Source organism: Cupressus sempervirens, chromosome 10, assembly GCF_028749045.1.
Source record: "Cupressus sempervirens isolate cs-2001-9-10 chromosome 10, ASM2874904v1, whole genome shotgun sequence".
NCBI lineage: Eukaryota > Viridiplantae > Streptophyta > Pinopsida > Cupressales > Cupressaceae > Cupressus > Cupressus sempervirens.
Window position 1 is genome coordinate 697,382,505 of NC_143127.1, and position 18,976 is coordinate 697,401,480.

The window sequence follows — 18,976 nt, forward strand, 5'->3', positions numbered from 1 at the left end:
ACAGTTCATAGGATAGTCTGTGCTTTGCACCACTGCATCATACCCATTAGTTATGATGTTTAAGATTCAGAACAATGAGAGCATCATAATAGCCAGCGGAAGAATGGAAATTAGGAACAATAATGTTCAATGACAAGTCAATGGAACAAAGGATATAACCAGCGAATAGGAAACAACAAAACTGATGAGGAGCAACAAACAAATAGGTGTGTTAGACCTATATAAGGCCTCCCTTGACCTGTGACAGTGGTTGGATGGCATTTTGAAGAAATCTTGGTTAATGAACAAGCATTTTTGCTAAATTGTTTTACCATAATCAGAGCCTTTTTGCTTCATTAGGATATTGAATGGATTGAACTCTGTACCATAACTTTTTTATAAGTTATTTGATGTAACTGCTTAATTCTTTGTGTGGTTAGATAGGTTGTTGATTCCATTTCCTTGCATTGTTGTAAATATTTTGGTTTTTACACTATCGCTGGTTTGAACCAGACAGTTTTTGAAGATGGGTCATAGCTCACCTTTCCAATGTGCAAGTATGTGGGCCCTAGAAAGAAAGTTTGGCCTTTTTACAATGATTCCCTAGGCAAGCCAAGTGAATATGGTTAGGGATCGCAGTAGTTAAAACATCATTTGATGGGATTCAGTGCATTGGTTACTTCAATCCAAGTGGATGGAGAGAAGGATATGAGGGTGGAGAAGCCATGTGCCCAAGTAAAAGTCCCGGTGACATGTTTTGATAGGGATTTGAGCAAACCCTTATGAATGTTGTCAGCACATTGGGGAAACCCTTATTTTTAGGCTTATAAATAACATCCCACTATACGGATAGGTTGGGGAAGTGAGACTAGGCAAATCTGAAAGGTCTTCCAAAAGGGTATCAGGAAATGAAGTTTCTTTACCAACTTGTTAAGACATTTTCTAGATTGCGAGACAAAAGGTGTGTTTGGAGGTCTAATTCCTTGTAGCCCTTTTAGGCCTAGTTTCAAGCAAATACTTGAAATTAAAAAAGAAGTAAATGTATTTTGGGTTAATGATTAGTGTTACGAAACCTATGATCTAGAAGGAAACCTTCCTCTCTATTTTTGGTTGGTTATGGTCATCTTTGACCATTTCATGTGGGTGAGCCAAGAATGCATCCATGAAGCATGTTAAGGATTGAGTGGATTTCATCATTGGTGTGGACAAGTTTACTATTAGGAGGATTGGGAATAGAGTCCTTCAAGGGTTGGGTTAGTGAAAGAACCCTAATAGGCTAGAGAAGTGGCATAGAGAGGGCCCTAGGAGTAAGTAGGGTTGAAGAGCAAGACTTGTTTGTCCTTTACATCAAAACCTTTCCATGCCCAAAATAATTTGGGATTGTGGATAGATTTTTTAGACTGCATTAGAATCATTAGGTGAAACAATACTAATGCAGATTTGGCCAAAGAAATGGGTGAGCAAAAGGAGAGAAATAGAGTCCTTGGAGAAGCCCTAGAGGAAATGAAGACAAAGCTAGAAGAAGTTGATGAAGCAACCAAGAATAAAGAAAAAGAAGGTGAAAGCAGTGATAGAGGAAAAGCAAAGATTGATGAGGAAGACATCATACCTGAACCAGGCCGTCCATTGAATGAAGAACCACTCTTGAAGGCCATCAAGGCACTAGGAGGAAAATCCCTAGAAAGAATACCATTGTTTGGTGGGAAGATGGACACTAATACAGTGATGGAATGGATTGAGGGGATGGAAAATCACTTTGAGTGTAAGGGTGTCACAGAGGCACAAAAAGTAAAGGTTGCAAAGTCAAGGCTAAGGGTTTCAACATTGACATGGTGGAAGTACATTCAAGATTAAAGGATCAGTATGGGCAAAAAGCCTATAGCTAGCTAGAATTCCATGGTGACTAAAGTCAAAGAAAATTATTTACCTGAAGACTATGAGGCACAATTTTATAGGAAGAGGCAAGGTTTGAAGCATAAAGACTTAGATGTGGCCTCTTATACAAAGGAATTCCAAAAACTATGCCTAAGGTCCAAGATTCAAGAAGAGACCTGTTAAAGTGGCAAGGTACTTGGGTGGACTAAAGTGGAACATCTAAGAATAATTAAGCCTATGGACCCCTAACACTATTCAAGAGTGCCACCAGTTGGCTCTTAAGGTGGAAGAAAAGAATAGGAAGAAGGGGGGCTCTAATTTCAGGGTAGAGGTAGAGGGAGATACCAAAGAGGACATAGAGGTGGATACCAAGGCAGAGGCAATGGTCAAAGAAACCAAGGTGAGTCTAAACTTACTGAGTAGGGTAGTGAAACTACTTCAAGAGGAGGTTATACAACAGGAAGAGGCACTCAAGGAGGATCAAATAGAGGGAGAGGTGCAGGTAGGAGTAACTCATACTTTGCAAGTATAAAGTGTTATACTTGCGGTCAGTTGGGCCACCCTTCCTATAGATGTCCTGACAAGCCTACTTCTTCAAATAGTGATAAGAGAGTTACACATGCTCATGAGGACACAATGAGTTCTAAGGTATTTGAGGTAGATCATATTGAGTTAGAGAGAGGAGAGAACTTAATGTTCAAGAGAGTATCGATTAGACAATCAACCAAGAATGAACCCAAGCATAGAAGGACCTTGTTCAAAATTAGATACAAGATTTTGGGCAAGGTGTGTAAAGTTATTGTGGATTCAGGCTGCATAGATAACATTATATCAAAGGAAGTAATGGAAAAACTCAAGTTGGAAAAGGTACCTCATGGTAACCCCTACAAGGTGACATGGTTGAGCAAAGGATAGTGTGTTGGTAAATGAGCAAGATTGGGTTGAGTTTTCAATTGCAGATTATAAAGAAAAATTGCTTTGTGATATACTACCTGTGGATGCATGCCATCTGCTATTGGGAAGACCTTGGCAATATGATAGAGTTGTTGTCTATTATGGGAAGGAAAATTCCATTTCTTTCAAGAAAGATGGGAGAACTTTCAAAATTCAGTCCTTATTGGAGGAAAATGAATGATAGTCCAAGACTCCTACTGTATTGTTGAGCAATGGGAAGGAGTTCATCAATTCGCTTGAGCATGAATATAGTAAAGGGTATGCTATTCTTCTTAAGCCTAAGGAAGAAGAGAAAACTAAGCAAGAACCCTTACCCAATGAAATACAAGAGATGCTTGTGAAGTATAAGGACATTGTCATTGATGGAACACCTACGACTTTACCTCCTAGGAGAGTAAGAAGTCATCAGATTGACTTTGTGCCTGGTGCTTCATTGCCAAATAAAGCAGCCTATAAGCTTACCCTAGAGTAGAACAGAGAGGTAGCTAGGCAAGTGCAAGAACTTCTATATCAGGGCCTAAGAAAGAAGAGCATTAGCCTGTGTGTAGTGCCAGTAGTTTTGGCATCTAAGAAAGGAGGAAAATTGAGGCTTTGTATAGATTCAAGGGCCATAAACATGATCACTATAAGGTATAGGTTTCCCATACCCAAAATTAAAGATTTGATGGATCGCCTTGGAGGAGCTCAATATTTCACAAAGTTAGACCTCATAAGTGGTTACCATCAGATAAGGATAAAGGAAGGCGATGAGTGGAAGACAACTTTTAAGACCACAGATGGATTGTATGAGTGGCTTGTGATGCCATTTGGGCTCTCAAATACTCCTAGAACATTCATGATACTCATGATTGAGGTGTTGAAAGATTACACAGGAAGGTTTGTGGTGGTATATCTTGATGATATACACATCTTCAATAAGACGAGAAGAACATCTTGAACATGTGGAGATGGTGTTAAGGAGGTTGCATGAAGAGAAGTTGGCAAGCAATTCGGAGAAATGTGAATTCATGAAGAAAGAGCTTGTATACTTGGGATTTGTAGTATCCAAGGGGTCTTTAAAGATGTACCAAGACAAAGTTGCAACTATCTTAAACTAGCCACTAGGTACTACAATAACATAGGTAAGAATCTTCCATGGGTTAGCTCAATTTTATAGCAAATTCATTAGGAACTTCAGTGGTATTTGTGCACAATTACTAGACACCATTGAGAATGGGATGAAGATCAAGTTTAGGTGGACTTCTAAAGTAGGAAGTGCATTTGAAAAGTTGAAAGAATCAGTAGCAACACAACCTATCCTTAAACTGCCTAGTTTTGACAAACTATTTTCCCTAGAACGTGATGCAAGTGGGATGGTAGTAGGGGGTGCGTTAAGCCAAGAAGGTAGGCCGGTAGCCTTCTTTAGTGAGAACCTAAATGAAGCCAAGAAGAAATATTCTTCTTATGACTAGGAATTATGACTTGGAATTGTATGCTTTAGTTCAGTCTCTTAGGAAGTGGAGGCATTGCCTTCTACCCAAGGAGTTTGTGGTATTTACTGACAAACAAGCCCTTAGCTACATCAATACCCAAGAAAAGTTAAGGAATAGACATTTGAAGTGGATGGAATATCTGCAAGCATTCACATTCACCATCAAGCACAAGAAGGGGTAGTTGAATAAGGTTGCAAATGCACTAAGCAGGCGGATGCTGACCATTCAAGAAGTTCAACTACATAGCATTGACATAAAGAGTTTCAAGGACCTCTACAAGGATGATGAAGACTTTGTTGAAGCCTACAAGGTATACTATGAATTTTAGAATCATTTTGATAGTTCTTTTGCTGATTATACCTTGCAAAGTGGACTATTGTTCAAAGGAAACCAATTATGTGTTTCTAAGGGTTCCATGAGAGATAACCTTATCAAAGAAAAGCATAATGGAAGCCTAAGAGGTCATTTTGGCATTGACAAGACCCTAGAGTTAGTTCAAAGGTTCTACTATTGGCCAAAATTGTCAAGAGATGTGACAAGATATGTGGAATAGTGTGTAGTGTGCACGAAGGCAAAAGGAGGAGCTAGTAATGCAGGTTTATACCAACCTTTACCGGTCCCTAATAGGTTACAGGAGTGTGTTAGCATGGACTTTATTGTAGGGTTACCTAAAACAAAACATGGATGTGATAGAATCTATGTTGTATTAGACTGATTTAGTAAAATGGGTCATTTTATACCTTGCAAGACTACCCATGATGCTAGCCATATTGCACATCTATTTTTTAAAGAGATTGTGAGGATCCATAGACTACTCCTAACCATTGTGTCAGATAGGGTGTGAAATTTATGAGCCATTTTTGGAAAACCTTGTGGAATAGGTTGGGAACTAACCTATCTTTTGGTTCAACTTACCACCCTCACACTGATGACCAAATTGAGGTGGTTAATAGGGCGTTGGGTAATTTGTTAAGGTGCCTCACTAAAGAGTACGATCAGACATTGGATGTGATTATTCCTCAAGCAGAGTATGCATATAATGATAGCGTGAACAAAACAACAGGTAGAAGCCCATTTGAGATTGTTTATGGGATGCATCCAAGGGGTGTGCATGAACTTAGAGACCTTGGAGGTATGGAGTATAGGAGTGGTCAGTTAGAAGACTTCGCTCAAACCATGAAGAAGATGCAAGAACAGGTGAAGAAGACTATACAAGAGACTACACAAATATTGAAGGCTAAAGTGGATAAGAAAAGGAAGGATGTTCAGTTTGTAGTAGGTGACTATGTCATGGTACACTTGAATAAGTCTAGGTTGCAGAAAGGAGTATACACCAAACTATAGATGAAGAAAGTGGGACCCTATCAGATCATAGCTAAATATGGAGCTAATGCATATAAGGTGGATCTGCCTAGCGAATTGAACATCTCACTTATCTTCAATGTGGCATACCTAACCAAGTTTAAGGACCTCTAAAAGAAGTAGATTTAAACAAACAAAAGATTGGCAATGATGTAGCATCTAATGTCTTACCCCCCAAGTTGGAACTAGAGGCAAAGAAAGTACTGGATTCAATGGTCAAGAAGTCTACTAGACACATGGTGTACATGGAACACCTCATCAAATGGAAAGCTAAATCAAAGTCAAAGGCAACACGAGTTGCAGCTACAAAATTCAAGAAGTTGGGAATTGTTGATAACATTCTTACCTATAGGAATGACATGATTTACTTTTGTGGGGAGCATGTTGCAGAAGCACCTAGGTAAGGCTATTTGGTAACGTAGGGTTCCTAGTCTAGTTTTGGCTTGTAGTGGCCTTATTCAAGCCACTAGTGTAATAAAGGAGCTAATGAGTCCTAGAGTATGACTTAGCCATTAGGAGGTCTAATTGGGTCATTGGAAGTATTCAATGTTACTTGTTTGTCCTAAGTTGCTAGGTAGTGAGTATTTGTTGTTAATATTGTCTAAATAGACATTTAGGCAATTGGAGGGCTAGATTGGACAAATGAGGGGTGGAATGATGGTTTCGTGTCATAAGTGACATATCCAAGTACTTGGTAAAGTACTATAAGGTTTTGACCAGGTCTGGTCTAACTAGGCAAAAAGTTGTTAAGTTGCATGACAATTTTGCAAAATTGCAAAAGTTGTCATGACAACTTTTATTGCAAAAAGTGCATTTTTGAGCACCAGTTGGAATAACCACTTCTAAGCGGTTGGAATAGGTGTGTTAGACCTATATAAGGCCTCTCTCGACCTGTGAAAGGGGTTGGATGGCATTTTGAAGAAATCTTGGTTAGTGAACAAGCATTTTTGTTGAGTTGTTTTACCATTGTTAGAGCCTTTTTGGTTCATTAGGATATTAAATGTATTGAACTCTGTACTGTAACCTCTTTATAAGTTGGTAGGTATAATTACTTAATTCTATGTGTGATTAGATAGGTTGTTGATTCCATTTCCTTGCATTTTTGTAAATATTTTGGTTTTTGCACTATTGCTGTTCTGAACTAGACAAATTTTGAAGATTGGGTCATAACTCACCTTTCCACTGTGGAAGTTGTACGGTCTTTTGAAATGTGTGAGGTGGCTCCTTTTACTATAGGCATGCAAGTGCACAGGCCTTGGAAAACGAGTGTGGCCTTTTTACAGTGATGCCCTAGGCAAGCCAAGTGAGCATGTTTAGGGATCACAATAGTTGAAACAACATTTGATGGGATTGAGTACATTGGTTGCTTCAATCCAAGTGGATGAAGAGATGGATATGAGGGTTGAGAAGCTCCGTGCCCAAGGAAAAGTCCTGGTGACATGTTTTGATAGGGATTTGAGAAAACCCTTGTGAATGTTGTCAGCACATTGGGGAAACCCTTATTTTTAGGCTTTAAATAACATCCCACTGTATGGATAGGTTGAGGAAGTGAGATCAAGCAAATCTGAAAGGTTTTCCAAAAGGGTATCAGGAAATGAAGTTTATTTACCAAATTGTTAAGACATTTTCTGGATTATGAGCCAAAAGGTATGTTTGGAGGTCTAATTCCTTGTAGCCCTTTTAGGCCTAGTTTCAAGCAAATACTTGAAATTGATAAAGAAGTGAATGTATTTTGGGTTGATGATTAGTGTTACGAAACCTATGATCTAGAAGAAAACCTTCCTCTCCATTTTTGGTTGGTTATGGTCATCTTTGACCATTTGATGTGGGTGAGCCAAGAAGGCATCCATGAAGCATGTTAAGGATTGAGTGGATTTCATCATTGGTGTGGACAAGTTGAAGAGTAGGAGTATTGGGAATAGAGTCCTTTAGGGGTTGGGTTAGTGAAACAACCCTAGTAGGTTAGAGAAGTGGCCTAGAGAGGACCCTAGGAGTAAGTAGGGTTGAAGAGCAAGACTTGTTTTTCCTTACATCAGAACCTTTCCATGCAAATACCTTGGTATTCAACTTAAAAAAGGCATTAGAGAAAGTAAAGCTTGGGATATGGTTTTAGAAAAACTGGATAAAAAAATGGGAAGTTGGAAAGGAAAATGGTTAACTAAAGCTGGTAGAATGACTGGCTATGATAAAGAAGTTTTTTTGCCCATCACCGCGTATTATATGTCACGTCTTCCCCTACCCAAAGGTGTGAAAGGAAATTGGACTGTAAACTTGAAAACTTCTTCTGGCAAGGTACTGGAGATAAGAAAAAATAAGCTTTTGATAAAATAAGAAAAAATATGTAGACCTAAAGAATTTGAAGGCCTAGGAATAAAAAATTTGAGTTTGCAAAATGAGGCGCTAGGTTCTTTATTGGAGAATGTTTAAAAAACATAATAGTAAACGAGCTAAAATTTTATATCATAAATATTTAAACAATAATAATTCTCTGTCTTTGTTTAGAACAAAAAATCCTCTAAAAGGTTTAACAATTTGCAACTTTATGTTGAACTGTCGTCCATTAATAGCTAACACCTTGGGATATTGGTTTAGGCAGGATGCTTTATTATGGGAAGATTCATCGGATGGCTTCCCTTTTCTAGATAGTGTAAATCTACCTATAAACTTCAAAAGCACTCTTTCAGCTCTGTGGGGTGGGAAAGTGAGTGATGATAAAATTAAAATTAACGATAATTGGTAGGGAGGATGGCAATGGAAAACCCTAGATCGAACTCCACTTTCATCATAGGAAAAGTACATTTTAAATCAATTTTTAAAAAGTAGTCAGACAAATCATAAAGATAGAAAAGATAAATTAATCTGGGGAGCCTTGACAGACATAATTATAAAGTCAAACTAGGGTATGAACATATAATAAATTCTCAATAATGGGATTAGAGTGGCATTCCTCTAAATCTATGTTGGGATGCGACGTGTCTTCCAAAAGAAGGTATCTTCTGCCCATTAATAGTTATTTAAACTATCGCCCATTAATAGCTAATAACATAACTTGGGATATTGAATTAGGGTAGGATGCTTTATTTTGAGAAGATTCAAGGGATGGCTCCCTTCTCCAAATGGTGTAAATCTACCTATAAACATTAAAAACACTGTCTCAACTCTGTGGGGTAAGAATGTTAGTGATGATAAAATTAAAATTAATGATAATCAATATGGAGGATGACAATGGAATACCCTAGATGAAACTTTACTTTCATCACATGAAAAGTACATTTTTAAAAAGTAAGCAGGCAAATCATAAAGATAGGAAAGATAAATTAATTTGGGGAGTCTCGAAAGATAGAAATTATAAAGTCAAACTAGAGTATGAAAAAATATTAAATTCTCAACAATGGGATAAGAGTGGCATCCCTATAAATCTATGTTGGGATTTAACATGTCTTCCGAAAACATGCATCTTCCTTTGGGCTGCTCGGCAAAAGAGAAATGTAACAACAGATAGGTTTTGAAGGACCATTGAGATGTCCACTTTTTGAAAAAGAATTTGAAACATTTGAACACTTGCTCTATGATTGTCCGTTTGCTAAGAATTGTTGGTATTGGTTATGTAAGAAATTAAATTGGCAAACCACATTCCTTGATAACCTATTAATTTTTTAAAAAAGTTGGCTAAAACATGGTTGTTCTAAGGTTTATGGAAAATATCCCCTTCCATACTCCTATGGGAATTATGGAAAGGAAGGAATAGAAGATTTTTTTTTTGTAATGAAAAGATGGATCTAAGACCCTTCTGAATAAGTTGGAGGCTTGTATTGAGCTAGCTAACAATAATATCAGAAAATCATATAAGGAGGAATGTTCCTATTTAGAATAGGATGCAAATATGCATAAAAAATGGTTTAAACTAATTAATCTACCGATGATATACACAAAATCCAACAAGATCGCTAGGAAAGAATATAAATGGGAACCTCCTCTTACAGGATGGTCAAAGTTAAATTTTAATGAGGCCTCTAGAGGTTGTCCAGGACCGACAGGCTTAGGATGTATTATTTGTTCAAATAATAGATCATACCTAACTAAATGCACCGAACCTTTAGGAGTAATGTGTAATAACTGCCTAATTGATGGCTTAACTCTAAGTAGAGAGATAGGTATTAATAAATTAGTTATCGAAGGGGACTCACAAAGTATCCTAAAAGTGTTAAGAAAAATAAAGACTCCAAACTTGATCCTTAATTTCTATACACGAATATGCCCTAGTCATCGATGATCAATTCAAAGAAACAATCGTAAAACATAATTATAGGGAATGTAATAGAGAAGTAGATAATCTCGTTAATAAAGGAGCAAATGGAGAAGAGATTCTAATAAGACACACTAGTATGATAAGTATAAGTTAGACACTTGTTCTTAAAGCGAAATTGGTTTAGAACTTTTATTGTTAAAATAAACATGTTAAATTTTTAGTTGTTATCATGGAAGTTTAATGTTAACAGGTGACATATTTTTGGTTATTTAAAATTTTTCCTTATTTACTACTTGATTTTAAAATTAAAGTTAATAAGAGATAAATTTCATTTTTTTATTATGAAGCATACTTCTTTTCGTTCTAACAACTTGATCATAGCCAAATTTAATTTGTAGGATATATATACAAGGAATTATCAAGAACAAAGTTCTAAATTCAGAAATAAAAAAATATGCGTTAAAATTGGTCAAATTACTCTGAGATATTTATTTAAGGGCTACACCAAGGATACCTATCCATCTTTGATCTTTGGTGCCCAATTGAGATGGTTTTTTTAATCTAAACACAATCTTGGGCCTCATGGCCTATTACCTAAAAAAATTATCCTCCCCCTCTCTCTCTTTCTCATTTATCTAATTTATTACACAAATGTATACAAAAAATACCAATTTTCCTAATTGAATTTCCCTATGTCCCCCTCCTCACTATTGCTATCTTAATAAGAATGTGGATAACATAACATGATTATCTTCCAAATTCAAATGTTTTATTTCAATCGTGTTTGGATCTATGTAAGTGGATGGATAGTTGATTTGATGCAGTCACCTCTCCATCAAACCTTTGTTGCATCGCATATGTAACTCCCACTCTCTCTCATTACTTGTCTCTATCACCTCCTCTCCCTCTCTCCTCTCTCACCCCTCTTTCTCCTCCCATTTCACTCCCTCTCGCAATATCTCATTTCTATATTTATTTATCTATCTTTATTTCTCTATATTTATCTATATCCCAATCTCTTTCCCTTTCTTCACCCCCCACCCCCCCTCCTCTTTACTACTCTATCTGAACATCTATATCTCTTTATAAATCCCCTCCCTCCTCTCTCTCCCCTTTCTTACCCCTCTACCTCTTTTTATGTTCCCCGCTCTCCTACATTCCTCTCTCCCCCTCTACTCATCTATCTCTTTCTATTTATATCTTCTCCTCTCCTATCTTCCTTTCTACTCTACGCATATATATCCCCCTCTCTCCATTCATCCCCTCTTTTAAACCATTATATCTCACGCCATCTTTAAAAAAAACAAACTAAAATCTACTTAATTGACCTTCTATAATTTAGGTGTACCTATTACACACCAAGGTCTTGTTAAAGGGAAGGAACTTAAACAGTGAAAAATGAGAATGAAATACGAAATTAATCCATGGTTTTTATACTGGATGTCGATTAAATCTTCATAAAACCCTGCAAGAAGTTCACGACGACGTCAGTAGCTCGGTTTTTATCAGCTAAAACCTCTTATAAGTTTATGACAGCAGCTACAAAATGCCCTCTCCATTTATTAGTCACTACCAGGTACCTCCAAATACCGTAATTTTTAGTATTTAATTTTGAGGGTTTTTGGGGCCAGAAAACGTCCTTTCTGATAAAAATTTGTTGACAACTGCTAATTTGTCACTCCAATGAGCATCATTAGAGTTTTAATAAACATTGGCATTTTGCTGTTATTGGAAAGAAGAATTTTGTAAAATTCTTAAATTATCGAAGAGCCTTAGTCTTGGTTTATCCATATTGTAGGTTTTGTTTTGGAATTATTGTCGATGGGGTTGTTCTCTAAGGATGATCTCCACCAGTTGATTTGAAAAAGGAAAATTTCTCTAGCAATTTTGGTCATTTCATTGAAGATTCTCCACAGTTTCTATACATTCCTTTTATTTTAGAATTTTCCAAATTGTTCTATAAAGTTTATAAATCATAAATCTTCTGTAAGGAGCTTCACCAGCCTTGTGTTGCTCCTCTTGGCAATGATTTTTTTTGCTTTCAACTCTTGTTCATCATTCATTGATATACTCTTAGCTATCTTGAACTATTTTGGTTACTGGTGGACTTCAATATAATTAATTCCTTCTTTCTTACTATTAACTTTTCCTTTGATGCCATGTTGGAACTTTTACTTGGCCAAAATCCCAAAAGCATCCTGAGAAAAATGTACTTAGTGCATCATACTTTCAACAAAAAATAAAACCATTTGGTGTTTACCCTCGATCCACATAGTATCCTAACACATATTTGACAGGGCTATTATATTGTTCGTAGTCTATAGGTCCATTAAAAGTAGAAATTATAAATAAATTTTATATTTCAATTATATTCTTTCCTATCTCAATGAATCACCGAATGCAAGAAGTTTGAGATTTTTAAAACTGGTTTATCAATTCACAACCACACTTGATCTTGTACCCTTGGTCTGAAGGAACTTAAATAGTGAAAAATGAGAACAAAATACTTCGCTTAATCCATGGTTTTTATACTGGACGTTGATAAATGTTTGTAAAACCCTGCAAGAAGTTCACGATGGCATCAGTAGCTCAGTTTTTATCAGCTAAAACCCCTTGTACGTTTATGACAGCAGCTACAAAATGCCCTCTCCATTTATTAGTCACTACCATGCACCTTAAAAAACCACAATTCTTAGTATTTAATTTGAGGGATTTTGGGGCTAGAAAACATCCTTTCCAATACTAATTTATTGACAACTGCTAATTTGTCACTCCAACACACATCATTAGAGTTTTAATAAACATTGGCATTTTGCCGTTATTGGAAAGAAGGATTTTGTAAAATTCTTAGATTATCGAAGAGCCTTGGTGTTGATTTTTTCATATTGTAGGTTTTGTTTTGGAATTATTGTCGATGGGGTTGTTCCCTAAGGATGATCTCCACTAGTTGATTTGAAAAAGGAAAATTTCTCTAGCAATTTTGTTCATTTCATTGAAGATTCCCCACAGTTTCTATACATCCCTTTTATTTTAACATTTTCCAAATTGTTCTATAAAATTTATAAATCATAAATCTTCTGTGAGTAGCTTCACCAGCCTTGTGTTGCTACCCTTGGCTATGAATTTTTTTGCTTTCAAATCTTGTTCATCTTTCATTGATATACTCCTAGCTATCTTGAACTATTTTGGTTACTGGTGGACTTCAATATAATTAATTCCTTCTTTCTTACTATTAGCTTTTCCTTTGATGCGATGTTGGAACTTTTCCCTGGCCAAAATCCCAAAAGCATCCTAAGAAAAATGTACTTAGTGCATACTTTCAACAAAAAATAAAACCATTTGGTGTTTACCCTCGATCCCAAAAGTATCTTAACACATATTTGACAGGGCTATTATATTGTTGTAGTCTATAGGTCCATCGAGAGTAGAAATTATAAATAATTTTTTCTCTTATAAATTTCATATTTCAATTATATTCTTTCCTATCTCAATGAATCACCGAATGCAAGAAGTTTGAGATTTTTAAAACTGGTTTATCAATTCACAACCACACTTGATCTTGTACCCTTGGTCTAGTAAATTTGCCACTCTCAAAATCTAGAGCCAGCCCTATACCGGTTAAAGTCGCTCACTGTTACATTTCTCAGTTTTAAGTTCCATTATTCCCTATCAGTCCTAGAAACGGTTTCTGGCATGCTGGCAAGAAATATGCTGGTTTATACTTTTATTTTCTCATTCAAGAAAATTCCATAGAATGCTGGATAGAAGCAGAGAAATTTTAATTCCAGCAAATTTTGAAAATTTCATGTAGTTTCTACCTTTTTCCTAGATGTTAGCTGCAGTGGATCTCAATTTTGTGAAAGCTTACCTGCATTGTATTTTGACGTTCACAAAGCTTTCTAGAAGTATTCGCTTGTTGAAAATTATTTTCTTTCATTTCCCTGTCGCATGCCATTTACTTAGGAAGTCTACCCATAATTTTCCTTTGTTTCTCGATCCAGCCATCCCTAATTGAAGATTTCATATTTTTATCGACAATGTTTTCAAGTACCCATGTCTGGTTTTTAGTATAATATAAAATCATAGTTACACCACCCTGGGGGATGGGGGACAAGTTCTCGGGACGGGGGGACAGAGGTGCCTTAATTTGGGGACGGTGGGGAGACGGCGGGGGGATGGTGGTAGGGGATAGGAGGGGGTGTGTATATATATACATATGGTACATTAAATTGCTAGTTATCAAAAGATGTATTGCAATATAAGATGTAAAGATGTAAAAGAGTAAATACTTGAACAGTGGATGGAATTGGAACATTGAACATAAATGGTCAAATCAACAAATAGTCAACATCGGGATGTCCCTCATCCTCGGCGGAGGTGGCGGAATCTAGTAGCGCCGCTGGGGACGGAAGTCCCTGGTGCATCCAAGTCTCCTGGATGTGGGGCAAACGCGGAGGGGGGGACGCATCTCCGTGTTACTATGTATAAAATATATTTCTTTTGAGCATGCTAGTAGGATCAAAGTTCAAACCACGTGAGATTGTTAATAATCACTTATCAGGTCAACACAGTAGTTTTAATGTTCTCTATTGATGATGTATCAATTTTGAAAACAATGGTTGTTTTACTGTAAATTTATAATGTGTATTTTTTGACCTACCAAACAACCCAAAGCTTTGTTTGTATCCATTCTCATGAGAATGAGTCATAAATGGTACCCAGCTCTGTTGGTACATGATCTGTTTGACATTTATCCCTTATATTTTAAATTTTGAAGTACTAAAACGTAAGCATTTTTAACATACCTGGCCAAACTGTACTTACCTCATCGGCAAGATCTCTGAATAGTTGGTACAAACTTCAACTTCAAGCAGTGTCATTGCATGAAAATTATCCTTGACACATAAAAAGTGCAATATAAAACATACATGCCTAGTGAAAAAGTTTGTGGAGTGACGGTCAGTTGATTAACAAGGAGTGTGACAGGGTTGAATTCCTTTATGACAATAAGGTGGCCCATAGCCTGGAGTTTGTATGCTAATGATATAGTGGCAAATGAGGTTATACAGCATTCAAAATGGGTTATATTCATGAATACGGATGTAAGTTTCAACCATATTCTGTAATTAGGTGATCCATATCTAACTCCTGGCACCTCAATAAGATACCCACAGTCTCACTTCCTCTCAAATGAACATGATGCATGGTCCCTTTTCCAACCCTGTGCAAAGGCTTATGATTTAAAATTTTAAAGATCATTTTAGATTCAAGAATTACGCACCTTATAGAGTATATGCATGAAAACAATACTCTGTTTGGATGCAACATATATGTTTTGTATTTAATATTTTTAAGTGATTGACAGATAAAGCCTTCAAAGAGTAACATTATAGTTTGAAGCCTGAAATATAGATCTTCTTAAAGAAAGAAATTTGAATTAAAGATTATTTTTATGATGATGCAATTGCCCTGTTTTTTGATAATTTGGTTTTTGCAAGTAGTCCTGCAACATTTCATACTTTGAATTCCAAGTTGATGCATCCTGCAGTTTGTTCTCTCAATATCAATATTTACTGGTCGCAATTGTCTCAGATATTAATTTAAGCATTTGATTATTCAAATTTGTGGACTGAGGTTTATGTTATGTGAATCTGATTGTAGTAATAGCACAAATTCTGTTTCCAATATGAAACCAAAAAATCTGCATTTAGAGATCATTTAAATGTTGAAAGTCAATATCAAATGTATTGTGTAAACTTGTGTCAAAATTCTGCATCAGAGTGGAAGAAATTTCAATATTAAAGAAAAAAGCTGATTTTTGATGCCCATATGATTGCTGCTGAGTACTCAAGTTAAAGTAGGGAAAGAGATTTTTCTATTTGCAGGTTTAAAGAGAAATCATTAAGAGTCATGGCCTACTGATTTCTCAAAGCAGACTTCTCAAGATGTGGATAGATTGACTTTGGAGTGGACAGGGACTTCTTGCAGCAACCTACATGTGGAGCAGCTCATGATTTCACAGGCTTCTCCGTTTTGGATAGAGGGGTTGTGACTTGTGCGCATTTCTATAGAGCTTCACCTCTGCGATGTGCAAGCTATGGATTGGAGGATCTTATGATACAGTTGACAAGCTGCATGCCTTTATCTTGCCATACTTTGTCACAGAGTCAAAGTGTCAGGTTCATGAGCAATCGTGTGGTGAAAGTAGATGTAAGGAATGGTATTGCAAGGTTTGACGTAGGTGAAGCAGGGATAAAAAAAAAGTATAAACAACACAACAAAGAGATATCAGATAAAACAATTCGAAAACAGAAAAAGAAAGAAAAGAAGTCTAAAAAAGCAAAGAAAAGTGAGCTTAGGTTCTACCGGTTGAAGGCAAGAAAGAAATTGAAATCATCAAATCCTGAAGTCAGAATCAAGTACAAGCTTGAAAAGGTAACATTTTTTTCATATACTTGTAAATGATTTTATGGAAGCAACAGATGATTATACCTTTAGCAAATGCAAAATACACATTCTTATGGTTTTTTTTTTCAATGTTTGCATGGGGACGGGGGTACTTGGGTATGCCAATTTCCTTATAATATAATTAAATAGAAAATCTGAGTGATAAAGTTTACATATGTAATGGATTAATATTCAGTTTTAGGTTAGCAATATGTTTATAATAATAATATATGCTAAATGTTTAGATGTGTAACAGTGAAGACAGACTTTAAACATAAACAAGAATATCATAAGTCATATAACAATGATATATTGCAAATGATAAACTTCTTACTTGAACAGTGATAAAGTTTACTTCTAATAAATGTTGTATTAAAGTTTCAAATTGATTACATATTGAATTAAACTTGATAAACAACAAGCTGATACACAAACAAGAAATTGAAACAAGAATCAGAAATCTTAATCAAGGTCCTTAGCTATGATGCTCTCCATAGAGTACCTGGTACTTGGGTATATGTCCTAGGGGGTGTGGGTACGCATACCCATTCAACATAGTTTTAATTTTAATTTTTTTTTGGGAATGATATCATGAGATACATTTTTTAAAACAATTTGGGAATGATTTCATGAGATACATTTATCGTAAGTGTAGATTTCAAGATACCTATTATTCTGGACATTTACCTTTCATAATCTTATCATCTGGCTGTTTTGTTTTAATGTATAAAAGCATCAGATATCATGCAGTAATGAGGCATGTGATATGCTATCATTTTATTTTGGAAGAAACATCTTAAATTCTAGACCCTATTTAAAGGCAGTTATTGTGCCTCTTGAAATTGCTTTTTTATTGGATAAATAATTAGCACAAGACTTTTATTGCAATTAAAATATCTTGTTCTCTTGTAAGTTTGTAATATTCCTTTATATGCTTTGTAACACTACATGGAGTTGTGAACAAATGTTCTAAAATATGTTTATGATGCAAAGAGCATGGTCAATAATAAACATGTCAATACCGACTTCAATTTGCTAACTGATCTGAACATAGTTGTGCCCTAAATATTCTCAGAGCAGCAATCAGTAAGGTCTTTGAATTTAGGATTGTAAGTCCACATTACTTGAAATCTGAAAGGGATAAGATTTTTGGATTTTTTGGAGTCCCAATCGAGAAGGATAGTGCTACAACTCTGTTGTGAGGTTTTCACACCTTCGTCCCATTACAAATGGGTTCCCCCTTTTTCTGCTTTCGTTGTAAGAGTAGAGGTCGTTGGTGATCCTAGTTGATGGCAATTTTCGAGTCTCCAAGTCTTAGAAAAGAGTTTGGACAACATTGGTTCGTTGGGAAGTCAAGTTAGTCAACGGGTGTGAATGAGGGTTGGGCTAAGCTAGCCAAGGATGTGGAGTTGCAATCCAGGGATTTGTGATGGAATGAGATAGAATCCTTAGAGAATCTTTGTTCCAACTTCAGTTTGATCATTAGAAAGGTCACGTGAGATAACACTGATGGAGGCATGCTGAATCCTGAAATTTGGTTAAGTTTGGAATTTTTTAGAAACTCCCAAAATCTAAAGTCTTTATTATTACTCCAATGAGCATGAAACCACTCTCAAGCATCTTGACAGTATTAACATAGAGTATAACTTAAAGTATAAGAAAGGAAAATGTTATATTTTATATAAATGATTTTGCCCTTTGAGCTGAAGAAATTGAAGTGATAAGTTGGATGTTTCAGCACGCAAAATCAGGTTGGAATTCCATGTTCGTGGGAATTCCGCCCAAGAAAAATCCCAAATTCTCAAAAATTCTGCCATAGTCTAGAGGGGGTGATCCAAGTTGAATTTGATGACAAAATGAATGAGCAAAAGGGGATGAAATCTAAACTTGAGAATGATGAAATAGGTATGCAAGATATGAGTTTCCAAAATTCTCGAACTTTCCAAAATTCTGCCTTGGCTTAAATGAGGTTTCAGGAAAGTTTTCAATGAGGAGTCCTTTATTAAAGGTTCATGATGAAAGAAGGAACAAGGAACCAAGTTGCTGAGTGAGTGAAGAAGAATTCTAACTCCAAATTGGTTTGGAATTCCCAACTTCTTGTGAATTGTGCCCTTGAGATTCTCCAAAATCTGAGATCTCCACCATGCCTTAGCATTTCATTGGATCTATCATCTCCTAATTGATCAAAAAGGTGAATGGTGATATTCTAAGTTGCAACTTTGATGAAAATGCTAGAGGAGAACCAAATTTGCAAGTGAATGAATAGAAAATGATGCTTCAAATGGGGGCAGAATTCTCAAGATACTGGGATTTCTGCCATACAAATGCAAGATACCTCATGACAAAATCAGATCGAAGCCCCTTTATATGGACCCATACAGATGAAAAACATGGAGCTGATCAAAATATAATAGGAAAAGGGGGGAAGAATTTTTCTTTTCTTGGGAATTTTATTCCCAGAACCCCAAAATCTCTGTCATCTTCCCAGCCAAATTTCAACATGGAAAAGGTCAGAAACAAGGATTGCAGCCTACAAGATGATCTTGAAATACAAAAGTTGGCCAAATATATCAGCAAACCGATGGATAAAACTCTAGAGGAGGGGTGAAATTCTCCATGACTCCATAAATTTACTCCC

At 36.1% G+C, this 18,976-nt stretch overlaps 1 protein-coding gene across 1 annotated transcript in view; it reads left to right on the forward strand.

Moving 5' to 3' along the window:
- The window catches only part of LOC149535748 (uncharacterized), a 96,337-nt gene that overhangs the window by 14,429 nt on the left and 62,932 nt on the right, over nucleotides 1-18,976 (forward strand). Inside the window, exon 2 of the mRNA XM_089804748.1 lies at nucleotides 15,867-16,326. Coding sequence (XP_089660874.1) covers nucleotides 15,867-16,326 — 460 coding nt within the window. The remainder of the gene's footprint in view (nucleotides 1-15,866; nucleotides 16,327-18,976) is intronic.